The sequence below is a fragment of the Meleagris gallopavo genome, chromosome 13, assembly GCF_905368555.1.
Source record: "Meleagris gallopavo chromosome 13, MGAL_WU_HG_1.1, whole genome shotgun sequence".
Taxonomy (NCBI): domain Eukaryota; kingdom Metazoa; phylum Chordata; class Aves; order Galliformes; family Phasianidae; genus Meleagris; species Meleagris gallopavo.
In genome coordinates this window covers 1,561,091-1,588,601 of record NC_139416.1, presented here as the reverse complement: position 1 = coordinate 1,588,601, position 27,511 = coordinate 1,561,091, and the positions used below count along the sequence as shown (strand labels likewise).

General features: G+C 57.9%; 2 protein-coding genes across 3 annotated transcripts; one reads left to right on the top strand and one right to left on the bottom strand.

Annotated features, from left to right (window-relative positions):
• The first annotated feature begins 416 nt into the window (after positions 1-416).
• On the top strand, positions 417-19,442 carry CARMIL2 (capping protein regulator and myosin 1 linker 2). 2 transcript variants are annotated; one of them, XM_085234577.1, is made up of 41 exons: positions 417-531; positions 613-1,876; positions 2,833-2,924; positions 3,100-3,150; positions 3,286-3,345; positions 4,307-4,428; positions 4,695-4,792; positions 5,032-5,102; positions 5,571-5,644; positions 6,040-6,115; positions 6,184-6,272; positions 6,579-6,673; positions 6,999-7,085; positions 7,196-7,305; positions 7,423-7,500; positions 7,640-7,716; positions 7,792-7,896; positions 8,049-8,118; positions 8,247-8,328; positions 8,540-8,636; positions 8,968-9,025; positions 9,550-9,722; positions 10,194-10,262; positions 10,520-10,613; positions 10,683-10,778; positions 10,894-11,022; positions 11,541-11,654; positions 11,821-11,996; positions 12,203-12,290; positions 12,649-12,768; positions 13,747-13,813; positions 14,605-14,810; positions 16,071-16,174; positions 16,558-16,951; positions 17,211-17,330; positions 17,600-17,636; positions 17,752-17,820; positions 17,939-18,184; positions 18,261-18,362; positions 18,446-18,538; positions 18,617-19,442. In XM_085234577.1, the coding sequence occupies exons 2-41, from the start codon at positions 1,837-1,839 to the stop codon at positions 18,790-18,792; spliced, it is 4,305 nt and encodes a 1,434-aa protein (XP_085090703.1). In that variant the 5' UTR covers positions 417-531; positions 613-1,836; the 3' UTR covers positions 18,793-19,442. The 2 variants fall into 2 exon arrangements, with proteins under 2 accessions (XP_085090703.1, XP_085090702.1); XM_085234576.1 differs by having other exon boundaries at positions 16,555-16,951.
• Positions 19,409-27,511, bottom strand: ACD (ACD shelterin complex subunit and telomerase recruitment factor). Its single transcript, XM_085234593.1, has 14 exons — positions 27,379-27,511; positions 27,160-27,286; positions 25,570-25,694; positions 24,997-25,087; positions 24,330-24,409; positions 24,002-24,046; positions 23,707-23,741; positions 23,371-23,534; positions 23,038-23,125; positions 22,613-22,693; positions 21,847-21,945; positions 20,742-21,565; positions 20,206-20,282; positions 19,409-19,971 (listed from the first exon to the last, which is right to left on the bottom strand). The coding sequence occupies exons 1-14, from the start codon at positions 27,435-27,437 to the stop codon at positions 19,908-19,910; spliced, it is 1,959 nt and encodes a 652-aa protein (XP_085090719.1). The 5' UTR covers positions 27,438-27,511; the 3' UTR covers positions 19,409-19,907.

Sequence of the window (27,511 nt, the reverse complement as noted above, 5' to 3'; positions counted from 1 at the left end):
CTGTTGCTGTGCTGCTGGTTCTGCTCTCATTGTGGGTGTTCCTCCCCCCACCGAGCCCTGAGTGCAGGGTGGTGGAATTAAATCATGATGTGCTGCCAGCTGTAAGTGGTAGCGTGCAGATAAGTGGTGGCTGTGTGGGCAGTGTGCTCGCGTACCTTACAGCCCTGCTGTGCTCCAGGAGAGAGGGCAGCCAGGAAACTTGAAAGGTGCTGGACTGGCTGCTCACTGATCCAGTGGCTCTGGGGTGACCTTACAGCAGCCCAGCTGAGGGTGTGGATGGGAGCAGTACCTGTGAGCATCCTCCTTCACCCATCTGTCACCTCGTGCCAAGCTGGCTGACCCGGTTTCTGTGTGTGTGCTCACTAACCGTGCCTTGGTTTCTGTGTGTGTGCTCACTAACCGTGCCTTGGTTTTGCATTCAGTTTGAGCTGGGTCTTCTGGCTTGGGCACCTGATCCCAAACTGCTGGGAGCTTCCACGCTCAGAGGGACTGATTCCTCCCGTGCTACAGCTGAGGGTGTCAGACTGAGGTGTAAGAAGTATCAACCATGGCTTTCTCTTTTGCTTCTGTGGGGGAAAAACTAACGACCTCTTCTACTCTTGTCCTCACAAGGCTTCTGGAACAGGAAGAGCTGCAGCTAAGGAGAAGGCCGGGCTGCTATTTAACAGAGCAGGACATGGAAAACATGGAAGAGAGATCAGGGTATTCAGTGATGCTCTTATCTTGCTGCTTGGTGATCTCCTGGAGCCCAAACCTAATGGCAGCCTGAAGGACGCATCTGAGGGTGCTGAGGAAACCATTGTGAGGCCATGGTCCATCAGCTTTGAAATACTCTGGTTGACCTGAGGAGGTCTGTGATACCTGGAAGAAGATCCTGCCTGCCTTCAGGAAGGGTAAGAAGGAAGATTTAGGGAACTATAGTCAGATCACACTCAGTTTTGTTCCTGAGGGCCAGTAAGCCTGCTGTCCTGTGTTCCTGGAAAAGCCATAGATCCAGACAGGGCCACCCTGGGCTGGGCATGGCTGCTGCTCTTCCTTTTCCTGAGCTGACGAGGCCCCCAAGAAGGCTTCTGGTAAAATGTGTTGTGGTTGGGCTCTGGAGACAGCCATCCCTGCGGGGGCATTGCTTCCTGCCTCCACTTTTATGCTGAAGATTTGTTTCAAAAACCCTGTAACCTCAGGTGTCCACAGCACCACTCGTGGTGGCTGCTGAGCCAACGCTGGCAAACACTGGGTCTGAAGTTCTGCAGCTTCGCTCCATCCAGGAGTGCTTCTGTGGTGGAGTCTGTCTGGAGCCTTCCCTGGGAAAGCAGAGTGCCTGCTGCATTGCTCCAAACAGGCAATCCTGCTTTTTGGGGCACCAGCCGTGGCTGGCCAGGGGGCACCGTAGTGCGATGAACACCAGCGCCCGTCTACATCAGCAGTCCCTCCAGGTGCTCAACACGAGCAGGATGACTTCCCCATGTTGGAAGCAGCTCTTCTCTCACTCACCACTCACCTCCATCCACCGAAGCAGAGATACGTTCCCAAAACCAGTCCCTCTGTAGGGCAAGAGGACGCCAGCGAGCCTCCGAGCTTGAAGACGCTGTTCGTGGCCCCCCTGTAAGCTCAAAGATGCTCTCAGGGTCTCGCGGGTGCTGCGTGGGCTGCAGGCTCCGTCGCTCTCATCTCTCATCTCTTGCTGGCTGGGTAAATCTTGCCTGACGGGGCAGGAAGAGGCACCGAGTGCAGCGAGGGGGAGGAGGTGCTGCCAGTTGGTAACCTCAGTGCTTCCTCCCGGCACCGAGCAAGGGCTGTGCTGGAGGATGCTGCCCTGACCCCGCTGCTCGCCCCGCCATGGCCGTGTCCCCCGGGGGGGTCCCCGCCGAGCTGCAAGGTAAGCGATGCTGTGCTGTGTGGGTGACTGTTGGTGTAGGTCGAGCCCGTGGCTGCACTGGGGCTGGCGGAGCTGCTTTGAGCTCCTCGTGGCCCACAGCCACGTCTTAGGGAGTTCTGAGCAGGTTCGCTCCTGCTTGCCAACGCTGCTTGTCAAGGATGCTGCTGAGGCCAAAAGCGTCCCCAAAAAGCCAGGCTGGAATCTCAAGGATGTGCTTCTGTGCAGCTCCCACTGGCCGTCGGGGTTTGCTGGTGGTGGGGTTCCCAGGCGGGCAGGGAGGGCTGCAGAAGGGATGATGCAATGGGGACCTGTATGCTCTGCTTTTGCCCTCCTTGGGTGCTAACCAAGACAGCAGAGTCCCCGTGGGCACAAATAGAAACGCACCCCGATGGGATGGGTGTGCAGAGATGGGGCTGGGTGAAACCATGCAGTGCAGGGATGCGGAAATCCAAGCGAGAGCTTTGACAGAGGAGCTCTGGGTGCAGGAGCTCTGCCAGCAGCAGGGCTCAGTGTCACCACCGCAGCTCTGGCTGTTTTGCATGGGGATGAGCAACTGTGCTTGCGGTGCTGCCGTTCTCTGAGCAACGGAGACAAAGATTGCAAACACAACAGGGTCAGCACATGTGGTGACTGATGCACGTTGTGACCAAGGGGGGGTTTCCCAAGGAAACTGTGTGGGCAGAACTCAATCCTGCATGTCCCACAGGGAGGGCAGGGCTCAGCCAGACAGGATCAGTGTAGGACAGTGTGGTTCTGCATCCCACTGGTGATCAGGGATGGTTTGGTGGGGTTATGGCCCATCTGGAAGGATGCAATGGTGCTGCTGCTGTGGGTCAGGGGATCTGGATGCCAATGGTACGTGTGCCCATGATGCTGCCTCCTGGCATGGGGGGAGAGGATTGCTGTGGGCATGCAGGGCAGCCATACAAGAGTAACCCCAACAACGATCCTTACAGAGGGCATCGCCGCCTCCCTGGGGGCAAAGCAGATCCTCCTGCTCAAGAGTGTGCAGCTGCAGGTGAAATCCAAGTATGACGACTTCATTTTGGTAGGTGCAGAGTCCTGTGCGGTGTCCCTTTGCCCTTAGCCTGAAACAGGGCCCAAAATCTATGTGGGGGGACCCCAGCACAGCACCCCACTCTCTGCCCTGGCCCTACTGCAGTCTGCATCGTTTGCATTCAGTGTTCAGCCCACTCCCATCACACTGGTTTCCCCCTATCCAGGTGCTGACGCCCTGGAGAGCCTACGTGCTGCTGGCCGTGCTGCCGGTCAGGGTGAGTTCTGGGCTCACTCAGGAGAGCCCCCGGGCTGCAGTGTGGGGTGGGATGGGGGAATTGGGGGGCTGGCATGGGGCAGAGGATGGGTCCCATCCATCCACGCTGTGCTGCTCCAGCGCTCCCCTCCCGCAGGTGCACAGCAGCTTCAGCTTCCTGGAGGTGAGGGACATCACCGTGCGAGAGCCCAGCGTGGTGAGTGGCACCGCAGGGGGACCCCATGGGGCACACAGGGCTGGGGACAAGCATGGCTGCAGCCCCGGCCCTGGTGGCTGCTCCTGCTCGGTGGGGACAAGGTGATAAAGTGTGGCTGGCTTAACCCAGGCGAGGCCAAATTTAGCCAGAGAGTGTGTTAAACCCCACTAATCCTCTTAGGGCCGGGCGGCAGAGCAGCGGGGATGGAGCATGGAGAGGAGTGGGATGCCCTCCATGGACATCTCAGCCAAACGCGAGGCTGTGGTCCCCGTTGGCATCTAATCTTCATTTTGCTCTTTAAAATGTTTTCAGAAAGAAGCGTTGCTCATTAAAGCGTTGTTCCAGCTCTAAGTGGGGCTCCTGCCTGGGCCCTAGCAGCGGGCTGCAGATCTGAGCTGGGGGGGGGAGCAGAAACCCCAGCACCTGTGCTTGGCTCGGGAGCACCGAGCAGCCCGCAGGCGGTCCCAGCAGATCGCTGTGTCTTCCTCCTGCGGCTCAGCCAGCCTGTAATTAAATCAGGGAGAGCGTTGCCATGGGATCTGGGAGGAGCCGAAAGCTAAAAAAAGGCCTCGAAACCCAATTAGAGAAATTCAGGGAGGAAACCTTCATCGGGGGCTGCTTGGTGTAGCAAGAGGGCAGGGGGTTTTCTTGCAGATGAATGGCTGTGGGACCGTGGGCACTAACCCAGCATCATCCTGCAGCTGCTGCAGGTTAAGCACTCTTCCCTCCCTTTTGGGGCTGCTTTTACACTGAACCTGGGGGGACTGATGCCTTATTCTGGCACATCACATCATCGTTAACACAGTTCATCCCATCTACCCAGTGCTCTCAGCCCTACCCGGTGCAGGCGGAGGGGATGATGAGCAAAGGCGAGTGCCTGGCTGCTGTCACTGCTCTGCCTGCGGGCTCAGGGACACTGCCAGCATTCCCAGGCATCTCCCATCCTTTGGACACTCTGCAGGTTGTCATAGAAACAGATGCATCCTCGTACGCCTTCCGGCTCATGTCCTTCGATGACTTGGAGCAAGTCGTTGTCCATGTCACCATGTCACTTAAGAAGGTCTTTCCAGACTCATCCCCTGGGTAAGGCTCCTCTGCTCCTCAGGGTTGTCATGTAGGCATCCGGGGGGTCGTGTCGCCTATTTGCTCAGAAAGACCCAAAATGTAGGCTGGGTCCTTGCACTAGGAGAAAGCCACACCGATGGAGGCCAAACGAGTGTCCTGTTCCATCCTATCACTCAGTCACATTGGGATGAACGTTTCTGGTCACCATCTGAGCTTGGCACAGGGCTCATAGCTGGTGGGGATGCCCTGCCAGCCCCTCAGCATGCCCTCCTGCCCTTCCCCAGGACGCTGCTCAAGAACTCACCCCCCAACCTGTACGAGAGGATCCGGATGGTCACGGACTCGCTGGAAGAGATGCTGCAGAGCAACCAGGGGCCCTGTGGTAAGCACACAGCCCATCCCATGGGGCAGCTCTCCAAAAAAGGGACAGGACACGCAAGGATGGACAGCCAGGGTGCCACCTTCCCCATCAACACAGCTATGGACCAGGCAGGATGCTCTGATCCCATTGAAGAGGGACAGGAGAGCCCTGCCTTCCTTCTCCTGCTTTCTGCCCATCTCAGGGGTCCTCTGTATGTTTCCTTGGGAAGCACTGCTTGCAATGCTGCCTTCTCTTTGCAGGTGGCTTTTCGGAGACCTACGCTGCGTTATGTGATTACAATGGCTTTGCCTTCCGTGAGGAGATCCAGTGGGTGAGCCTCCTCACACCACAGAGCATCCCAACGTGTCGCTGGGAGGGCGGGGAATGGGATGAGATGGGATGCTCCTGGGTTCCTTGTGGGGCTGGGGACATCCCAGCATCCCCATGGAGGGCAATCCATGGGACAGCTGTGCAGGGACCCATGCAGGTCAATAGAATGCCCATACACCACAAGATGGATGCCCCATCCTTGGAGACAGCTGAGGTCTGACCCATGGTCAGGCTGTCCCCTCATCCTGGTGCACAGTGACCACTCCAAGTCCCCATTTCTATCACAGTAGTTCCTATTTCCCTCTGGCTTCTGGCCAGTATCCAGGACCAGGGAGCCACCAAGCAGTGGTGAAGGTTCCCATCCATTTGGGACACGTGCCTTGAGGCTCAGGGGATATCTGTGTCTCTGGGGCACTGAAGGTGCAGGAGGTGGCACTGAGCCCTGTTTGTACATCTGTCCCCTGGGCAGGATGTGGACAACATCTACCACGGCCAAGACTGCAGGGAGTTCAACCTGCTGGACTTCAGCCACCTGGAGAGCCGGTGAGTCCCTCTGCAGCACCGCCTCGTCCCCATCCCCAGCACCCATGGCAGGGCTTGCTGGTGTCACACCTCAAAGCTTTGTGCTTCAAAAAGAACGCATCTGCAACCTCTGCTTGCTTCCTCTGAGCCCACGCAGCCAGCAGCCCTGTCCCATGGGGCACGAGGCTGGGCAGCCTTCACTTCGAGCCCTTACACGAGCCTGGCAGCCCTGTGCTGAGGTGTGAGCTGAAGGCTCGCACCAGTCAAGCGTTTCCCTATGCAAAGCAGCCAGCTCTGCTCACAGATGTGAAGCTCTGCATGAGCCCTGCCACCTGCCCCTGTTTCTGCTCTCACGTGGGTTGGAGCCACGTGCTTGGGGATGAACGTGGGGGCTGCAGCACTCTGTCACCCCACAGGGACGTGGCGCTCAGCGTGGCCGCCTTGTCCTTCAACCTGTGGTTCACGAAGCTCTCCTGCAAGGACTTCAGGCTGGTGAGTGTCCACACGGGGGGCTGATCTGCCCTCAGGGCTGGGAGCTGAGCAGCTTTGTGCCCCTGCAGAACCAGGAGATCGCCGAGCAGCTGCTCTACATGCTGAGCAAGTCGGTGATGCTGGAGGAGCTGGTGCTGGAGAACAGTGGGCTGAGGGGGTAAGGAAATCCTCACCTCTGCAGTGCAGCCTGGGCAGCTCGGTACAAAGAAATATAGTTGTTAGAGAGCATCTAAAGGAGGGCTGTGAGATGGGGAGGGGTCTGAGGGCACTGTGTGTGAGGAGAGCTGAGGGCTCTGGGTCTGTTTGGCACAGAGCAGAGGAAGATGAGGGGAGGTCTCTTGGTGACCTACAGCCCTGCACAGGATTGTATACACAGATTGGATGCCCCATCCCCTGCAGCTGCCCTCAGAAGGCTCCGTTATTGATTGGTAATTCTATGGGGTGGGTGTCCTCCTCTCCACAGTGACTTTGCTCAAAGGATGGCCCAGGCACTCAGCAGACATCCTGAGTCTGTCCTGCATACCATCAACCTCGCTGGCAACCAGCTGGAAGACAGAGGTACCATGGGGTGAATCCAAGCCCACCCAGCTGTGGTTTGATCCCACCTCCCAGTCCTTCACCCGTCACAGAGTGGTTTGAGTTGGAAGGGACCTTAAAAGCCAGCTGGTCCAACTCCCTGCACTGAGTGGGGTCACCCACAGCTCTATCAGTGCCCAGAGCCGTGCAGCCTGACCTTGGCTGTCTGCAGGGATGGGGCGGCACCGCCTCTCTGGGCACCCTATGGTCCCTTTGCCCATGGTGGTGCCCACACTGCCCAACTTCCACATGATGCGGATGCTTGCTTGTGCTGGCAGACACTGAGGGCTCGTTCTGTTCTCCCCAGGGATAATTGCCTTCAGCCGGCTCTTTGAGGAGAGACCCAGGGGCCTGCAGAGCCTCAACTTGGCCAGGACAATGCTTACTGCTAAAGGTACAGCCAAGCAGAACTCCTGGAGAGGCTGTGGGGACCCTTGTGAGGATGTGATGATGTGGGATGCGATGTCCTCCTGCCCAAATCCATCTCTCCCTCCACCCAAGCAGGGATGAGCGCGCTGTGCCAGGCACTCGCAGCCAACGAAGCCACCAGCTCCTCTCTCAGGCACCTGGACCTCTCAGGAAACCCTGGCAGCCTGGCCATGGAGGACACCAGTGTGAGCATGGGATGGGAGATGCCACCAGGAGCAAGGAAGCACGTGGGACCATCAGTGCTGGTGTTGTTGGGGTGGGAAGCGTGGTCCTGGGTGGGATGCTGACCCTCTCTCTTCCAGAGCTTGCAGAGCCTCCTTGGCCGGTGCAGCTCGCTCACACATCTCAGCCTGGCTGCCACTGACTGCTCTCTGGACACCGTGAGTCCAAATCCCATGCTGTGGCTTCATGGAGAAGCTTGGAGCTGGTTGTCTCCACGGGGGTTCATCACTACTCTTCCCTTTCTGGTCCATTTTGGTGTTGCACTCTGGCTGACTTCTCCTTGATGCCATTCTGCAGCTCTTTGGGGCACTGGGCCATGGATGCTGTGCCAGCCTGGTCCATCTGGATCTCTCCAAAAACGTGTACTCACACCGGTGAGCCCCAGGCTGTGGGGCAGAATGGGCAGCCAGTGATGGCAGATGATGCCATTCTGTGCCCTTCCTTTCCAGAAGGGTGAAAACCATCTCTCCCAGTGTCAAGCAGTTCTTCAGTCAGGCCTTTGCACTCAGGCACATCTCCATGGCGGGGACCAAGCTGCCTCCAGATGCTGTCAGGTATGGGATGGGATTGGAATTGGGATTTGTTGCGGGGGGTGGATGTTGGTCCTGGTGGTCACACTTGGAGTTCTTCAGGGATGTTGGATGAGGCTGTGAGGGGCAGAGCCTGTGTTGCTCATATCGATGGGTGGCGTTGGTGACTTTTCCAGGGCTATGCTGCAAGGACTGGCGTACAACAGCCACATCAGTGACCTGCACCTGGATCTTAGCAGCTGCGAGGTGAGGGCAAGCACCCACGGGTGCCACAGGTCCATGCCCTGCCCACTGTGTGGCCAAGTGACCGTCCCGACGGCAGCCTCTCATTCGCAGGGCTCCCCTTGTACTGATGTCTTGCTGTTTGTTCCAAGCTGAGGTCGGCAGGAGCTCAGGTCATCCAGGACCTCATTCCCGATGCCACTGCCATCAGCGACCTGGATCTGTCAGACAACGGTGGGTTGCCCTTTCCTCACCCAAGTTGTCCTGCCTTGGGCTGCTCCTCAGCTTGTAGAAGATGGGTAGGGTCCCAGCAGGCACCTCACCCCCATAGCTGCACTCGTATTTCCAAAGGCTTGTTGCCCTCACAAACTCTCCAGCTAACCTTTGCCAAAATGTATTTATGGGCTCTGAAGCCATGTATCCCTCTGGCTGTCTGTGCCCACAGGCTTTGACTCTGATATGGTGACACTGGTGCTGTCCATTGGCAGAAGCAAGTCCATCCGGCACGTCGCTTTGGGAAAAAACTTTAACATCAAATCCAAGTGAGTGCAACCTGCAGCGCTTTGTCCCCAGGCTGAGATCCCCTCTGTCATCACGCGCCCATCTCAGGTCTCCATCCCCATCCGAGCCCTGGGTTGGTGGGGAATGTCAGTCATCCCCTACCCATCCCTTAGTGGGGAATGTCAGTCATCCCCTACCCATCCCTTAGTGGGGAATGTCAGTCATCCCCTACCCATCCCTTGGAAACACAACGGGAAGCCCGATCCCTGTAGGACCACATCTTCAACCAGTGTGGGCAGGAGGAGAAGGGCTGGCTCTGCTGACCGACCCAGCACCCATGGGTGCATGCATTACCTCCTGCCTCCCCCACAGGGATGGGCTGGTTGACGTCCTGCACCGCATCGTCCAGCTAACCCAGGAGGATGACTGTGTGAGTACAACGTGTCCCAAGCACCCCTCGTGTCCTGTCCTCAGCTTCCAAGCAACATCCATCCCAGGTGCACCCAGCATGTCGGCCGGGCTCCATCCAGCATGGGGTGGGAGCGTTGATCCCTCTCCTCCACCACCGTCTGAGCACGTAGCTTTTCTCTTCCTCCATCCAAAGCAGATGCTCAGATGGGGAAGTGAAAGCTTCTGTTTGGAAAGTGGGAGAGTTTGGAAGCAGGAGAGCCCGTGCCTGTCTGAAGGCGCGGAGGAAATGCATGGTGACCTGGCTGTCATCCAGCTTCCCACAACCACCTCTTTCCTCCTCCCTGCCAGGCACTTGAGCTCAATCCTCAGTGCTTCCTGAGCACTCATTGCCTTTGGGTGTTGGCGTGTGCTTTTTGGATGCTGGTGTAACGTGGGCTGCTATGGCAGCCACCAGCCTGCACGTCCCCACCACACGGCAGGGACGATCACCCAGGTGTGCCGTGACTGTGACAGCCACATTTCCCTTCCTGTTCCCCCACTCAGCCCCTCCAGTCCCTGTCTGTGGCCGAGTCACGCCTCAAGCTGGGCACCAACGTCCTGCTGAGCGCCCTGGGCAGCAACACCAGCCTGACCACACTGGACATCAGCGGCAACGCCATGGGGGACACCGGTGCCAAGATGTTGGCCAAGGCTCTGCAGATCAATACGAAGCTCAGGTAGCAGCAGGGCTTTGCATACCTCCTCCCTTGGACTGCTTTGCACGGTGGTGGCTGTGGTTGGGATGCCAAAGCCACCGGAGGATGCTCCTTGTGACCACAGACCTGGCCCTGCACAGTTCCTGGCCGGTGATCAAGAGCTGTAGCCAGATCTTTGTTTTGTACCAGCCAGCTGGTGGTGCTGGTGACAAATATGGTGACACACAAAGGGCAAAAGAGCAGCTGAATAGCAGTCCCTACATAGTGACCCTGCACTGTCGTGTGCCAGTTGTTTGCTTCTGCACAGACCAGCAGGCTGCAGCTGGACTCATGCAGTTACTGTCCCACTCTGCTCTGTCATCCAGTTCCTAAAATGCCACTTCTGGACTAAATTCTGCATGCAGAGGGACAGCAGCTGCAAGTGAGAGGTCACATGCAAGGCTGATGTCTTGCTTGCTAGGCATACGTGGCTCATTCCTGTTCTCTTCTCAGGACTGTGGTGTGGGACAGGAACAACACCACTGCCCTTGGACTCTTGGAGGTGGCTCAGGCTTTGGAAAGGTAAGGATGGAGCAGCGTGGTCCTCCCAGCCAGCTGCCACATGCACCAGGATGTCACTGTCCCCGGGGGCTCTTGTCCCCAAAAGCATCACATGAAGTAACAGTGGGTTGTGTGCAGAGATGGTAGCATCCAGGGCTCTGGGGCTGGTTGGGATCCAGCTTTCTAGGACCTGCAGGGGATGTGTCCCAGAGGGCTGCCCTGCTGGGGTCCGTGCCCCCGGGGCAGTGCCCTCCGCTCACCCCACCACTGTCTGGCAGGAACTACACCCTCAAATCCATGCCCTTGCCAATGAGCGACGTGGCACAGGCATACCGGAGCAACCCTGAGAGGACAGAGGAGGCGGTGCACAAGGTGGGACAGAGGGTTGGGGTGGGGACCAGGGCTTGGATTTGGCTGCTCATGACCACCTACACTCCACAGCTCCAGTCCTGCTTGGCGAGGAACCAGACACGGCGCGCCCTGCCCACACAGACCTTCCGGCTGCAGCAGGGCATCCTGACCTCCTCCTCTGAACAGGTGAGCGTTGCCCCATCCATCATCCTCCATCACCAATAACCCTCAACGTCTCCACCACATACTCCTCTGGGAGGCAATGGGGACTGGCTGGTGATACGGCTCCTCTGCGCTGCAGATGGTGAATGAGATCTGCTTGAGTGTGCAGAAACACGTTGACATCCTGAGCTCCTGCCCGGGCAGGGAGATGGAGGCAGACATCCTCCATGCTGAGGAAGCCATCAGGAATGCCAACCTGGCCGTCAGTGTGAGTCTGCATGGGGACAATGACAAAATGCTTGGCCTGTGGGATTTACATTCATATCAAAGTGGTTTATTGATTTATTGATGGCATAATTAACTGGCAGCCAGTGCATATTGCTATCGTCAGCATGACAGCTGTGTGTGAGCGAGTGCTTGCAAAATGTTCAGGAAGAGCTACAAAATTTGGAACTTCCCTCTGTAACAAGTCCCCAACCCTCACCTGCGTAGAATGATAAGATGCTTTAGGTTGGAAGGGACCTTGAAGATCATCCAGTTCCAACCTGCTGCCTTAGGCAGAGTTGCCAGCCACTAGATTGAGCTACCAAGAGATCCATCCAATGCATCTCCTGTCCTTGCTTCTGGGGCTGTAGGGAGACAAAGCAGGACAGCACCAATGGAAACCCCAACAGGTCTCTGGGTGTCCCCAGCCAACACTTTTCCTTGGGTGTACGCTTCCCAAGGCCAAGCAGAGCAAGGATGCCATGGGATGGATGACTCATGGGTTCTCTCTCCTCACCACAGATCTTGCCCATGTTGTATGAAGCAGGGAATGCCCCACACCAGAGCGGCAAGCTGCAGCACAAGCTGGAGTGCCTGGTGGAGGAAGCATCGCAGACCTGTGGCCGGGAAATCCAGGTAGGAACACGTGGGGAGCTGCTGGGCTGGGATGCTCATCCACCCAGTGCAAAGGTCCAAGGATATGTCCCTTTTTACCACCTCCACCACATCCACAGCATCTCCTGAAATAAGCAGGAGAACACAGCTCCTGTTGAGATGCCCCAAACGCCCCTTTCCTCCCCAGGCCATCATGCAGGCGGTGCTGGACGCGGCGCATAACCTGTGCCCACCCATAGTGCAGAAGAGCGGGGCGAGGGACCAGCTGGTCAACGCCATGTCGGAGCGCATCCACCTCCAGGAGCACCTCAACCTCAGCGCCATCCTGGACCAGATGGTCACCGATGTCTTCAGCAAGCTGAAGTGGGTGCTGTGCCTTTGGTTGGCACACTGGGGATGGGGATTGGAGAAACTCCAACAACGTGATGCTCCATTCTTGGATCCAGTTTGGGAGTTTGGCCACGGGTGATGTTCCTGCTGGAGCATCACGGTGGGAGGGCTGTGGGCTCCATCTCACCTTGCTGCACGGCGCCCCGTGGCATCCCTGACACATCTCTCCCTGCTCCCAGTGAGATCAAGCTGTCTGTCACCGCTGCCGTGGCCGACTGCATCGTGGATGCCGTACTGGGAGATCTGATGGCTGCCCAGTGCAAGCTGGTGAGTGTCCATGTGTCCCCATGGGGAGATGTGGCACGGGGGGCTCTGAGCAGGCACCACCCGGCACGATGAGCATTGATTTGCTATCCGCAAAGCAAGATGATCCCCACCAGGCTGCCGATCCTCCAGGGTCATCTTCTCCCAGCATGACTGCAGCAGAGTTAAGGTTTCATGGCTCCTCCACACCCCATGGAGAAGCGTGCTGGGTGCTAGCATGGACCCGGCACCTGGGCCAGGAGCACCCGAGCTCTGCAGCCAGCTAATCAGCCCTAAATCCCCCGCAAATCCCAGCCGCAGGCAGGGAGCAGAGCAGCACTTCAGCCAGAGGGATAATTTAAGCGCTTCCTAATGGTTTTAGGCAGAGAGCCTCCCCACGCATGGGCCAGATCTCCTGGAGCCTGCTGAGGACGATGCTGCTGTGCCGGCACGGGGCAGGAACTCCTCGGAGCTCACCGAGAGAGGCTTCACAACAGAGGAGGTAGGGCTCCGTCCCAGTGACCCCGCTGCTGCATGACAGTGCCCACGGGCTTTTATCCGCCTTATGGGATGATGCTAGGCTTAGAGTCGCTGCCTCTGCAGGCTCGGGCAGCCTGTGATACCTGGGGCACATCCCAGCCGTGCCCCGTGCTGCTCCCATCCCTCCTGGCACCCATAGCACGTAGGTGACGTGGGGTCTGGCACCTTGACCACGTGGGTGGGTTATTTGGGTTCCAGGGATGAGCTGGGCCAGTGCGAAGGGTGCAGCCTTGGGGGTAGAGGGGTGATTATGGGGCAGAGGTGGTCGAGACCCGTCATCCCAGCAGGGTGCTGGATGATCCGTGATGATGGATGACCCATGAATGATGGGCCGTGGTGGTGATGGATGATCCATGAGCGATGGATGATCTGTGATGATGCTCAGAGGGCTGGAGCACCTCTCCTATGAAGAAAGTGTGAGGGGTTGGGCTTGTTTAGCTTGGAGTAGAGAAGGCTCTGGGGAGACCTCACTGCAGCCCTCCTGTACTTGAGGGGAGCTTACAAGCAGGAAGGGATCCAATCTTCTACAGGGCCTGATAGTGATAGAACAAGGGAAGATGGCTTTAAACTAACAGAGGGGAGATGCAGGTTACACGTCAGGAGGAAATCCTTCACTCAGAGGGCAGTGAAGCACTGGCACTGCTGCCCAGAGCTGTGTGTGCCTATCCTTGGAGGTGCCCCAGGACATGGACGGGCTCTGGGCAGCCCGAGCTGGGGGGCAGGGGGCAGCCAGCCCTCCCCAGCAGGGAGTTGGAGCTCAATGGGCTTTAAAGGTTCCTTCCAACCTCAGACATTTGATGACTGATTCTATGATGAACACAGTAGCGATGGAACACAGCCATCTCCCCAAACCACATGTCCCCCATGGCCTCCTGGCTGTCCCCACACCACTGGTGACTGCAAACCACTACAGGCTCCCTCCTCCCTTGTCTCCTTGCAGTACAAGATGGCTCTGCGGAGGAAAAACAAACACTTCAGGAGCATTCGGCCCACGCTGACTGTGAGAAGTAAGGGCACAGTGCAGAGGGCTCACACCATTAATTTGGGGTGCCATGGTGCTGCAATGCCTGGCTGACTCAGTGTGGGAGGATGCCCCGAGCTCCCTTTCAGGGATGCTGGCAGGGGTGGGAGGTTTGAGGACATCTTAGGAGGTGTCCATGTCTCCATTTGGGTCACAGCGATTGCATCCAGGGGGCTTTGCTTGGAAGGGGAGAACGCCCACGGGTGGGTGCTGCAGGGTGCTGAGCTGTGCTGGCATATTTTGTGGGGTACAACCAGCTGCCACGTGTGGGCTGGCTGGGGGCAGCTGGAGCAGGGTGGGACCTTGGATGAGGGGTGCTGGAGAAGGCACACGGCCTTTGGGTGACGTTGGGTGCTGGGGGCCGTGTTGCCTGCTGGAGCTCCTCAAAGCCTTGCACGCATGTGGACCCCCAGCATTCCAAATAACCCATATTGAGCATAACCAGAGAGCACTGGGACGGCACATGGAAGGGAGGCAGACCCAAAGCAAGCCTACCGGCTGCAACCCAGCCGTCTCCCCCAAACCCTAACCAGGCATTAGGGGAGAACATCGGGATCTGGCAGCCGCCGCCGCCTGCTCTGTGGGCATCGCTGCAAGGGCCCCCGAGCATCCCTCCCTCCCCCTGCATCCCTGGGGGACCGCGCAGCGCCGTCGGCGTGGCAGCAGGATCCATCCCAGCTGCGCTGCACAGCTGACGCGCAATCTCTCCCCGCCGTCAGCAGCGCCGCGGCCGCGCGTTCCCCCCTCCCCACCGGTGGGCTTCTCGCCCTTCGCCAGGTCTCTCGGAGCTGGAGCTGCCGGCAGCCGGGAAGGCTCGTCCCGCTCCCACAAAGGATGCTGAGCCCTCCGCCGGCGCGCATCCCGGCACGCCGCCCGCCCAAGCCCTCATGGACCTGCCGACCGCCGGGGAGAGGCTGGAGCACTGCACCAAAGCCAGGCCCAGGCCCAACCGCCGGCACAAGCAGCCGCCCAGCAAGCCCACCGTAAGCGTCGCCGCCGTGTCTTATTCCTGAGCGCTGGGGGGGGGAGGTGGATGCGTGCCGGGTTGTTTTATTGTGATTATTTTCTCTCATCGTGCTGATGAAGGGAGGTGGGATGCATCTGCTTGATTATTCTGTGCGTCGTGTGCTGGAGCTCAGAGGACGGGTCGGGGGCTCGGGCACTCACCCCTTGTTTATGAATCAGCGATGCAGAACTGCGGGAGGTGGGGGAGAGGCAGGGAAAAAGCCAGGGGCTGCGTCTCCCTCCATCCTTCTCCTCTGAACGTTCTCTTGTGTCTCAGGAATGAGCAGCAAAATGCAGCCCTATGCGGGGCTGGTGCTGGGGCTCGGCTCTGCCAACCCCAAAAGGCTGGGATGTGCTGGGGAGATGCTGCCTGCAGCAGTCCCCTTCTGCTCCAGCTGGGCTTGAAGCAAAACGCAACTTTCGGGTGCTCTGGGGGGGAGGCTGTCAGCCAGCCGGGTGCTGCCCCAGCAGCTCTGTCACCCTCTGGTGGGTGTTTCGTCACCCAAGAGGAACAGGGAAGGGATTTTGGGGGCACCCAAAACGACAAGGCAGTGGGTGGAAGCAGGACTGGACTCCAATGGCACCAGCTTGTGCCCTCAGCACTGAGATGCGGCAGTGTCTGGCCACCCACCAGAAACAGCCTGGCCACAGCCACTGGTGTCAGAGGAGGAAGGGGAGGCACGAATCCAGCCACAACGAGAAGGTGCTGGGGATTGAGGACACTGATGGAGAAGTGCCTTCTTTGGTCAAGAAATGCCACCAGTGCTGTGCCACGTGCTGGGGGCAGACCTTCCTCCACGGACCAATTTGTTGCCCTGGCATGGAGATGGTGACCTCATCTCCAGGGTCTCCCCCAGCACCAGCTCCATTGCCTGCTGGGGACAGGGATGTCCCTTTCTTGGGACATACACCCCTGCTTCCTCTCTGTGGGACTGGGGTCAGAGGCCTGGCCAGGCTTTGGGAGAGCTTGGAACTGGGATGCAGCCTGGTCACAGCATGTTGGGGCTTTCTGATAGTGGGTGCCAGCACCTATCCTGCTCCAGCGCCCAGTGAGCCTCCTTGGGAGCTGGTGGCTCCACAGGGGGTAGATGTGGCACTGAGGGTTGTAGAGGGATGGGTTGAGGTTGGACTTGATAGTCTTAGCCTTAGTGGTTCTATGATCTTGGTGCATTGGGGTTTTTGGCTGATGTCAGGGCTCAAAGACCCCACATGTGGCTGAAGGCAGCGCTTGCCTACAGGTGCAGCCTGTGGCCCATGAGAACAGTGAGGACAGGAGCATCACCCGCGTGGATGAGGGCCTGGAGGACTTCTTCACCAAGAGGCTCATCACCGAGGAGCTGCCGTAAGCCGTGGGGGTGGCTGCAGCCCTCAGCTGGGTCCCAGCACACATCCATCCCTGCGCATGGTGCCCCTGCAGGCCATGCTCTGGGCCGTCTTCACCTGCTGTGCTGGCTGAGTGCTGAAGAGGTGCTGGGGAAATGGCACATCGTGCTCCTGGCACCCAGTGGGGCAGAGCTCGTGTCCCCATGGGGGTGTTTCCATGGGCAGAGGGGTTGGGAAAGGGCTGTGGTGGTGGCATCTGTGATGGTGGTGGCACTTGGTGGCCGTGGCTCCTGGTGGTGGTGGTGGCACCTGGTGAGAACGGCCAGAGCAAGGATCCATGATCTGGGGGGCATTAGGGAAAACACAGTCCTGTGCTGACCTTCCTTATGCTTCTTCCAGCAGCCCCACAGTGCTGGAGAGCGGCCCAGGCTCAGCCCCTCTGGCGTCCTCCAGCTCTCGCACCCTCAAGAAGAAAATTGGGAATTTTTTTGCTTTCAAGAAGCCCAAATCCAGCCGGAGCTCACGGTGTGAGAAGGAGCCCGAGGGCGGTGCGGCGGCCCCCAGGAGCAGGCGGTCGATGCTCAGTGACATTTTACGGGCTCCCAGCAAGGCAGGAGAGCCGGGCAAGGCTCTGAGCAAATCTGAGGAGGGGGCACTCAGCACCGAGCCCGAGCACAGCCAGACCCCTGAGGCTGCCCGCAGGATCAGGCCCAAGTACTCAAGGGAGGGCAAATCCCAGTCCCTCATCCTACTGCCTGGGGAGGATGAGGAGGCACTGGGATCCAGGCAGGACAAGGTAAGCATTAAGCATCACTCCAGCCGGTCCCAAAATGTCCTCTTGGATGTCACTGGGCCAGGTGCTCATCATGAGTGGTGGTGGTGGGACATTGAATGACCCTTTCATTGCACCTGGTGCTGTTCCCACCAAGGGTGGTGGTGATGGTGGTGGTGGGATAGGGTGGGGGCTTGAGGACCCTTGAGCAGTACCTGGTGCCCCTGGCACCCCCAATAGACCCGTGCACCCCTTGTCCTGCCAACATCCTGCTGCCCTACAGAAGAGACACCTGGAGAAGAGCGATGGGGAGCTGCCCAACTCCTTCGAGCAGCGTGTCCACATCATGCTGCACCGCATGGGTGTCACCAAGGGCCTGGTCACCGAGAGCAAGAAGCAGCAGGTGAGGCTGGAGCTTCTTGTGGGCAGAGCCTGCACCCACACGGGTGGTGGAGGTGGTGGCCCCATGGGGCAGATGGCACAGAGCAGTGCTGTCACTGCTTGCAGCCACTGTCCTGGGGCAGATGGCACAGAGCAGTGCTGTCACTGCTTGCAGCCACTGTCCTGTCACTTGACCCTTAAAACGAGGACCACCTCTTGGGTTCCTATGCACTGTGTCTGTCTGTGCATCCCTTCCTTACCCTCTATCACCGTCTTTCTTTTTCATTGCAGAGCAAAGACAGCGAGATCAAGAAGGCTGGTTCTGATGGTGAGGGGCCTTCTTCCATCCCCGGGAGCCACCCTGAGAATCCTCACACGTGTGCCCTGGGTTGACTACAGGGTGATGACCTCCACACCCTGAAGCCACTGGCCTGTATTTGCAGGGGACATCGTGGACAGCTCTGCGGACTCCCCACCGTCCCTGAAGGCTCGCACGCACTCCGTGTCCACAGGTACGTGGGGCAGCAGTGGGAAAGGGCAAGCTGAGGATGGCCAACCCAAGAGCCGTCACCCCGCGGTGGATCCATCCATCGAGGTCACAGGGCTGCGCACCCACGCTCTGCCCCACAGATGCATCCCTGCGGGGTCCGTCGGAGCCCAGCCCGGCCTGGAAGGCGTTGGGGCGGCAGCTGAACGCCGAGCTGACAGGTCTGGGCCGTGAGCAGCTCCGGCGTTGCTCAGCTGGCCCCGAGCAGAGCGGGCAGCCGGCGTGCCGCGAGGCCTGGAGCAGCAGCCTGCCACGGCCGGGCAGGAGCCCCGTTGGGGAGCCAGCCGCCGGCACCGCGCTGCCCACGTCGCCCTGCTCTGCTGCTGAAGGTACCCAAAGCACCACCGAGCCTCGGTGACCACCATCGGCCCCTGCTTTGCCCTCTGACGCCGTCTCTCGTTGCAGACAACCGCCTGACGCCGCGGCTGGCTGTGCTCGGGGCCCGCCGGGCTGTCTCGGTCCACGAGGAGCAGCTCAGGGAGCCAGAGTGCCTGGCGGAGCTGGGAAGTGAGTGGGAAACACGGCCTTCGTGCCTCGCACCTCCCGTTGTCCCCGCGCTTTAACGTGCCGCCCACTTGTGTTCCCCCCAGCTGCCACAATTCCCCTCCGTCTGCGGCGGTCGCCTGTGCTGAAACGGAGACCAGAGGCGAGTGGTGAGCCGAGGCCGGCGGCGGAGGCAGGAGGTGAGGAACGGGGCAGGCACTGAGAGCTCCCCGTGCTGAGCCAAGGCTGCGCTCAGCCCAGCCTTTGTGGTTTTGCAGGCACCGCAGCGCAGGACCGGCTGCAGGCTGCGCCGGATGAGACACGGATGGCAACCAGTGTGTTGCACGGGGAGCGGCCGCCAGCCGCAGCACAGACTGTTGTGTGTGCACACGACTCAGCCGTAGACCAAAGAAGCCCCGTGCAGGGCCTCGGGGAGCCGGCCCTGGGACAGTGAGCCCCTGCATGCCGCCGCACTGTTCCCAATAAAACCCTGCAAGCGAGCGCACGGTGATGGGGTGATTAGCAATGGGGATGTAGGGCCGCTCCGCGCCCTGCTCCCCGCATCTGGGCAGCCTCACCATCTCCTCCAGAAGGAAGCAGCCCAAGGGCATTGGCGCAGAAGGACTGGGGCTGTCGGGCTGGACTCCAGCGGGGCACAGAGCTGCAGCCCCAGAGCCTCCACGAAGGGCGGAGGAGCACAGAGCACCATCCCCATCTCTGGAGCATGGGCGCAGGCTGCTGTGCTGCAGATGTTGGCAGGGAATGCTGGCACGGTTAGGACACCTGCCCCTCCAGCACCCCGAGGCCCATGGATCTCGCAGCATGATCTCCAACCATCACCTTTCCAACCACTGCCCTGCCGCTCCCAGCCACCACCAGCATTACCCCAAAGCCCACTTTGGCTTTCTCCCGTGGCAACCGCAAGCAGATCATCTCCCTTCCACCTCTGGATCAAATGCATTCCCTGCACCGATGTTTACGACACAGAAGCAAGATGCTTGGTTGGTTTTTTTTTTGTTTGTTCCCCTCCCCCGTCCCCCGCCTTTTTTTTTTTTAATACGAGAGCTGGGTATTTAAAAAATATATGACTTTTAATTTTAACAACACATACCTTGCTGGATATTTTGTAAGAAAGAGTGTGGAACTCAACGAAACTGAGTCAATAAATGTCCAAATGCTGCACTGGCTTCAGGAAAGAGATCAGGTTCCAGGGCCTGGTGCCTGCATCTGCCATCGCTGCTGCCCATGCTACAGGGGGAACAGGTTCCCTCTTCTTGCAGGCTGTTTGCTCCAGGCTGCCATGGAAAGACCACGGGTGCAGCATAGCACTGAGGTGAGAACAAGCCCAGCTCATGCACTGCAGCATCCCCAAACAGGTGGTGTTTTCCCTCTTAAAACCGAGGATCTGGTCTCCACCAGGTCATGGCCCCAACACTGTTGCTGCCAGGGTCCCCGATGCCTGGCCAGCCACCACCCAGCAGCCCCTGAGGGACATGCAGTTCTAAAGGAAGGTTGCTGAACAGGTTGAAGAAAAGAGATGAGCACGCTCAAGCTCCACGTGGTCTCATCTCAAAAGTCCATATCCCTTTCCGTGACAATCCAGCTCGCCCACATCATCATCGCCTTGGAGAGCCTGCAAAACCAAAATGCGAGCTGCAATGAGACATGAACCCAAAGGAAGGATGCAAAGGTGCCCAGGTAGGCCCACAGTGGGACTGCTCCTCCAAGAGGGAGGAAGCAGAGCTCAGGACCTGGCAGGGACAGAGGGACCCACTGCAGCTGGGCTGCAAAGGGTGCCAGAGCAGATGGCTATACCCAGAGAACAGAGGGAGAGGGCAGGGCACATCGAGTCCATCACTGCACTGACCTGATGGATTGTATTTGCTTGCAGAGCTCTGGGCTGGGGGGCTCGTATTTGTAGCGGGGTGGATTCTCATTCACATACTGTGGAAGTGAAGGAGACAGTGAGTGTGGTGCTGGAGCACAGCTGGCCGGCCACAAAACAAGACCACAATCCCATGACATATCCCAAGACCTCAATACATCTGCAGCACCTCTTACCTCCCTCCCTCCTTTCCTGCCCTCCCCATTTCATTTCTCCTGGAGACCCGGAAAAGCCTTCAGCAAGGGCTGCTTCCCACCCAGCTCCCTGCTGGGCACAGCTGCACCTTCACCCAGAGTCACAAGTCCTCCCTGTACCCCGCATACAGCAGCTCTGCTCTGCCTCCCTAGGAGCCAGGAAGGCCTGGCTCAGCATGCCTGCTTTCCACCGCCCGTCCCCAGCAGAGCCTTACAGACATGCAGAAAGGCCTGCAGGAGGCACACGAGGGGTGTGGGGACACAGAAACCCTCAATGGGTGCCACATGAGTCCCACAGGATCCCACCAGTTGCTTCATCTTTACCGGCTGCAGATCTCTGTGCTGCTCCAGGTGGTAGCTGGGACTTTTCACTGAGGATGCCTGCTTCTCTTCCTCATCCAGCTCCTCCTCCTCATCTAGCTCCAGCTCCTCTTCATCCAGTTCCAACTCCTCCTCTTTGTCCAGCTCCTCCTCAAGGGATTCTTCTTCACACTGTGGCCCTATCTCCCTTCTGCTCTTCTTTGCTCTCTGTGGGCTCATGAACTCCAGCTTCCTGCCCACTTCTTTCCCCGTAGAGAGGTGCTGGGGAGGCTTTCTGCGCTGCAGTCCACTGAGGGACCGACATGGGTGAGGCAGAGCCTGACCATCTCCCACCAATAGCTTCCTCTTGGCACCCGCAGCCCTTTTGGTCTTCCTTGGGGATTTTCCTCCCTTGGCTCTGGCATCACCCAGGTGATGCTTCTGCACATACAGAGGGAAAGCTGTGCCGCTGGAGTCCGCCTGCTCCTGGTGAGATGCCCTTTCAGCACGGGATGCCAAGTGACTGCTGGGCAGGACAGGTAAAACTGGAGAGACTGATGACACGTTGGCCTGAGAATCCTCTGGCCCGAGGGGGACTCGAGCAGCACAAGGGGCAGAGCAGGCTGCCTCTGCAGTTGACGTTGCCTGGGTCATGTCAGCCTTCACAGGGCTGATACTGCAATATGAGGTGAGCAGCGAGGGAGATGAAGTCTGCACTGAGTCATCCTGCAGCAAGGCCTGGGGAGAATCCTGGCTACAAGGTTCCAACAAGTCAGGGGTGTTGCTGTCGGCAGCCACCTCCTGCTGGGCCTCTTGAACGCGTGGAGAGCTACACAGATGGGACTTCTCTGGTGAAAGAGGAAAAAAAGCAGAGTCACATTGAGCAAGGGGCACTCTGCAGGTGGTAACACGTGGGAGCAGGAGCTGTGCTGGTATGTGAGACAAGGCAGCTGAGCATCAGAGCAGGCACGGGGAAATGGCACCCTGGGGACATCAGATTAGCACAGCACTACTTTTTGACCAGGGCAAGTCAGTCAGCATCAAGGAGGAGCTGCATGTCCACGCAGAGAGGAGTGGAGCTGTCTGCTCCCAGCAAAACATGTGTGTTCCACACAGCATGGAGACTCACCTTCTGAAGAGGACAGGGTCAAGGACACAGGGGGCAGCCTGTTCCAAGGGTTGTCCAGCGATGCCTCTGAGTCCTCTGACAATACTGTTGACTCTGCAGCTGCAACAACCATGAGCAGGATGTGATTGGGTTGAACTGCAGGACCAAGAATGCTGCTGTCTATTCCCAGCCCTGCAACAGCTAAGAAGGGTGGTGAACTGCACAGACAGCACTCGGGGGGGAGCTCTGAAACCTTTTTAGGAGAAAAATCTGGAGTGATGGCTCAGCCAGATTCTTTCTAAGACCTCATTCGGGCAGTGGAGATATCTTGAGCACCCAGAGAGCAGGCAGGCAGGAGGAAGGCCTTCCTCTGCACCCTTTTCCTTTCTCATGCAAGGCTAGCAGAGGGCCTGGCCTCTTACTGCTGAAGCAGACACAGTCAGACACACTGGGGCACGTAAACAGCAGCTGCCACCTCCTGCACCCTACGTGCTGAGAGTGAGAAACCTCACAGAAGCTCTTCACAGACTGTGACCTGATAATGTGGTCCCCATGAGGGACTCGCAGGTGTGTGCTGTCTCCTGGTGTCTGGAGCACAACCTGCACTGCCCAGGACAAGCTGAAAGTGTGAAATTGCCCCCTGCTCACTCAATGCCAGAAGTACTCACTCCTAGAGACCTGGCTGTGCTGGTTTGTCCTTGACTTAATGCAAAGAGAAGACAGGTTGAGTAGACTTCAGATGAAAATACTAAGAGGTTGCATGGGATGTGTATGTCTCACTACTTACACCTGGCCTGGGCTATGACACTCTGATCGCCCAGCATTGTCATTTCGTAGCCACTCTTCTCAGGAGATGCTCCATACGTAGCTGAAACAAAAAGGGCACTGCTGGTCACACCCCAGCACACTGCTCAGTCTTCAAAGGAAGCCTTCTCCACTTTCTAGAGAGATCCCAGGCAGCTGACAGGACTTCTGGCATCTCAGCAGTGTGGGGATTGAGACATCAAGAGAAGGAATGTGCCAACCAGGCTGTGTGACCTACAAAGCTCTTAGGATGCTCTGTAGTCTAGGGACTGCAGCTTTCAAAATTTCACCTTCTAGGTGTTTGTGGGCTGTGCTCAGACCATAACCAGGAAAAAGTCTCTTATTTCAACATGCTTGGGCACTGAACTGCTGACCTGCATACCCACCAAACGATGCCCCAGCACTGACCTGCCTGGGAAGCATCGCGGTCAACCACTGCTTCCTCAGCAGGGATCACCAGGATGTTGGCTGGGACTATGAAGATGTCTTCATGTGGCTGAAATGAGAAACATTACTTGTTTTTTTTTTTTTTCGCTGTGTGGTCCCTCTCAAGCTGCAAGAGCTCACTCATAGGTGAGCACAGCTTCACTTCCCAACAAACCTCTGCTTCTGCCCCCTGCTCTTCCCTTTCCTCCTCCAAGGCCTCCAAGAAGGGCCCCCACCACAAGCTGTCACAGCCCTGCCCCAGATGGTCACACAGGGATGGCTCTGCACCAGGCACTGCTCAACATTTGGACTGACCTCTTTCTGGAGCTCTGCCTCCCATCGGGTCACAGGAAGCTTGTCTGCCTCTGCTGAGGGTGCCTCTTTGGGCACCTGCAAATCCAAGCACTCCTCAGCGTTTTCCTTCAAGACCTCAAGCTGGTCCTGTGCTATCACTTCTAACAGCTGAGAGAGGGACGGCTCTGGAGCAAGAACACATCTATGTTAGTGGAGAAGATACCTCAGCTCAGGCAAATGCTTTTACTTTCTGTTGCATGACAGAAACTTGTAGAAAGATGCAAAGCTGCATTTCCTCTGCAACCAGAAACTCTTTTTCCTTTCTTTCCCCAGCACACAGGTCTTCATGACCCTTACCTGAGCTAGGAGTGGTCCCCACAGAGAGATTCCTCCTGCAATGTCCAAGGAGAAAGCCAGTGTCAGAGCTGGGTGGGCTCCTGTGTCAGCGGGATCACACCCATGGAAGTGACCTGCTGTGCACTCTCTGCCCAGCTCTGTCACATCCCAGGGCAGAGAGTCCCACAGATTCACAAGGAACTACTATCAAACACATACCAGCCCCTGCCAGCTCATGTGAAAAACATTCAGTGCCTGCACCCTCGCACCGTGGTGTCTGCATGTATTCCCTGGCAATCACCAGCCCCATACTTACATCCAGAGCTCCTTTATCTTCTGTAGCACAGAGGGCTCCTGGTTCCTAGAACAACAGAGAAGCCAGTTACTGATGGGGCGTTCCCTCCCATGCACACATTCCTTCAGAGTTTGTAACACAAATATCTCTCATTCAGTGAGTACAATGATCTCTAACACAACCAGGTCACAGCAACACATCTCTTAGCTCATTACTGGCAGTGCACGCTGCTGTGCCAAGGGCTCCTGGCTTCAATGCTACGTGGCAAACACTGTCTTCTCAGCTCCAGGGCAATGCTCAAGCCCCACAGACCAGCACCCCCAACCCCAGCCTGCACCCTGGCACATACACATTTGATGAATCCATCCTCTGCCTCTCCATGGGCAGCACAACGAAGCGCTGGGCAGTGAGATAAAACTCGCAGTCCTCCTGTTGAAGCAAACAGAGTCCATGTGGGATGGGCAAGCAGTCACAGCTCTGCTCCCTCCCACTTCAGGACTGGTGAGCACACCCCCCAGCATAGCTAACAACCTCAACAAAGGGCAGCCTGAACTCCCCTGCAGCGGGTTTTGCACCTTCTGCATCAGCTGTTAGTTTTTGCAGCAGCCTCTTTATGTGCTATAAGCAAGGCTGAGCCAACCTGAGGCCATGGGGAAGTGCCTGAATCTGAGCAAGGGGAGGGCAGGGAGCTCCCTGCCACGGGCTGAGGTCCATGCAGGCCTCCTGCAGGCACAGAGCTGGCAGCTCCAGAACAGCAAGAGGAAGCAGTCGGGCGGCTGAGGCTGCTGCAGATCCTAGGGGAGATGCACCACGTCCCCAGGGAGGGCTCAGGCCATCAAGTCTTCTTCACTGTCACCACACAGCTTGCCAGGACCTGAGCACTGAAGGGCCATGGAAAAGAAAGGCCAGCCTCCACCCACCCCCAGCTCCATCATGCAGCTCTGGGAGCAGCTCAAAGCACGCAGGGAGCAAGGCAAGGTTAGGGAACAAGTTACTTCCATGCATCTAAGTATTACCAGCTTGGCCTCCTCCCGGAAACACAGTGTGTACTTCTGCAAGGTGATCAGTCTACAGATCAGGCTGGAAAGCATGAACTGCATGTGGGCACTAGAAAAAGAACAGAGCAGGACCATCTGGGAGAGATGAAGAATGAAGTCAGACCGCCCACACCAACCATGGGGCTCCCCTTACAGCTACACAACACAAGGGCACAACGGAACACTTCTCAGCATGAGCATCAGGGACTGAGCTGCTGAGAGCTGCTTTATATCCTCCCTCTGATACCAGCAATTTCTCCTGCTGGAAAACAGAGGGCTCATATCCAAATTGGGAAACCAAGACAGGCTGCTAGCACTGAGCCCAAGGAACCACAGTTAAGGTGTTTCCATCAGCCCCTGCACATCCCAGCCAGCCACAACTGCAGCACCAGTGCCCGTGTTCCAGCCTAGCAGCAGCACCTCCTTCACACCGACTTCCCACCCTGTTATTGATTTAGCTTAACACAACCTGAAACAAGGCCAGGCGGGAGCCCCACTAGCAGCTTTGCAGAGCTGCAGTCCCAGCCACGGCCGAGCCACGATGGAACCCACTTTTCTTCTGTCTGCAGAGCTTCTGCTGTAATGACCACTCGGATGTAGTGGGAGCCGTCTGAGACTTGCAAGACAGCATCTTGCTGCACTTCACCTTGGCCAGGAGTACTTGAGCCACTCAAAACCTACAGAGCAGGGAATGAAAAAAGCAGAATGAACATCACTCAGAGAACAGACAGTGATCAAAGGCAGCAGAGCACACCTGGGGAGCCCTCAGGATCCGCTCAGTCACCATCTCAGCCTGAAGAGATCTCCCAGCATGGAGTGGGGCCAAAAAGTGGCCCAGCAGCCACCTTTTGGCACCCTGCTCCTGTAAGGAGGCATCCCTCCAACATAATGTGCATAATGTGGCTCTGGGCAGCCTGGTCTGGTGGTTGGCGACCCTGCACACAACAGGGGGGTTGAAACGAGATGATCGTTGTGGTCCTTTTCAATCCAGGCCATTCTGTGATTATCATGACCGAGTGCCCTGCCTGCAGATCTCACACTCAGTGAGCATCTCATACCTTCTTTATTCTCTGTCTCCAAATCACACCAGCCACACCACATGAGGGTCTGTGATGCACCGGAGGGTACCAAGTAGAAACCCAGCTATGTTTTAACATAACTGAATTATTCACTTGTATAACTCATAGTTATGTGACAATCTGAGCCCTTAGCGCACAGCTAACGACAGTTTAGCCCACAGTTCTCCACAATGCTGGCTCTGAAGCAGAGAGGAGGAACCATCCATAAGCAGCACTCACAGCCAGCTCTCACCCTTCCTTCCCAGCCAAACCAAGCTGCTGCTGGGTAGTAAGGGGACACCAGGGCTAGCAGAGAGCATGAAAGGAGCCAGGAGTATGGACTCAGCCCAGCTGATTTCCTCTTTCTCCCTTCAGGCTGCCCATCATAAAATTGTTTGAGCTGGACTGGATGACATTTAAAGATCCCTTCTGGCTCCACTGCAATGAAGAACTCTTGGAAAGGGCAGATAACAGCAAGGCAAGGGGAAATGGTTTGAAGTTGAGGGAGGGAAGCTTGAGGTTGGATGTCAGGGGAAGTTCTGTACTCAGAGAGTGGGGAGGTGCTGGAACAGCTGCCCAGAGAGGCTGTGGATGCCCCGTCCATCCCTGGAGGTGTTCAAGGCCAGGTTGGACGGGGCCCTGGGCAGCCTGGACTGCTATGAAATGTGGAGGTTGGTGGCCCTGCATGCGGCAGGGGGTTGGAGCTTCGTGATCCTTGAGGTCCCTTCCAACCCGGGCCGTTCTGTGATTCTGTGAACAGACAGCTACACTGGATCACGAGCCCAGAGCCCCACGCAGCCTGACTCTGGGTGCCTGCAGGCAATGGGCATCCACCACCCTTCTGGGCAGCCCATGCCTCATTACACCCACTCTAAACCTCCTCTCCTTCAGCTTGAACCCATTTCTCCTTGTTCACCCTACTAAAAAACCTGTCCCCTCTCCTCTTCCAGCCCCTTTGGGTACTGAAGGCCGCTTCTGGATGCAGCCCATGGCACAGCAGGCTCTCAGCGCTGTGAAGGCACACTGCCGGCCACCAGAACCCCCCGCCCTCACGGCAGGGCCGCTCCCCCACACAGATACCCACCCGCAGCACCTGCCCCGTCAGCCACTTCTTCCCGTCGGGCTGCTCGTGGTTCACCAGCAAGCCGACGATCCACGGCTGCAGGACGTAGAGGCCTGGAGCGGAGAGATTCCTATTGCCGTACAGCAACCTGGCGGGGCGAGAGGAAGGGCCGCGTTTCGACAGCCGAAGCCCGGCAGGGCAGCCCGGCTCCCCCCGCCGCCGCCGCCGCCGCCGCCTCACCCGCCCTCGGCCGCCCGCTCCGCCGTTCCCGCCCCGCCGGCACTGCAGACCGCCGCCATGGCCGCCCGCGGCCCGGGAAGAGGAAGCGCAGCCGGGCGGCAGCATCCGGGGCGGGGCGGGGTTCCGTGAGTCT

Coding starts and splice junctions, on each gene's coding strand:
- CARMIL2 (XM_085234576.1), top strand. CDS start 1,837: ATGGCCGTGTCCCCCGGGGGGGTCCCCGCCGAGCTGCAAG. Junction 12,291..12,648: donor TGGCTGCCCAGTGCAAGCTG/GTGAGTGTCCAT, acceptor TAATGGTTTTAG/GCAGAGAGCCTCCCCACGCA. Junction 17,637..17,751: donor CAAGAAGGCTGGTTCTGATG/GTGAGGGGCCTT, acceptor CTGTATTTGCAG/GGGACATCGTGGACAGCTCT.
- ACD (XM_085234593.1), bottom strand. CDS start 27,437: ATGGCGGCGGTCTGCAGTGCCGGCGGGGCGGGAACGGCGGAGCGGGCG. Junction 24,410..24,996: donor TCCGGGAGGAGGCCAAGCTG/GTAATACTTAGA, acceptor TTGCTTCAACAG/GAGGACTGCGAGTTTTATCT. Junction 24,047..24,329: donor AGGATGGATTCATCAAATGT/GTATGTGCCAGG, acceptor CTGTTGTTCTAG/GAACCAGGAGCCCTCTGTGC.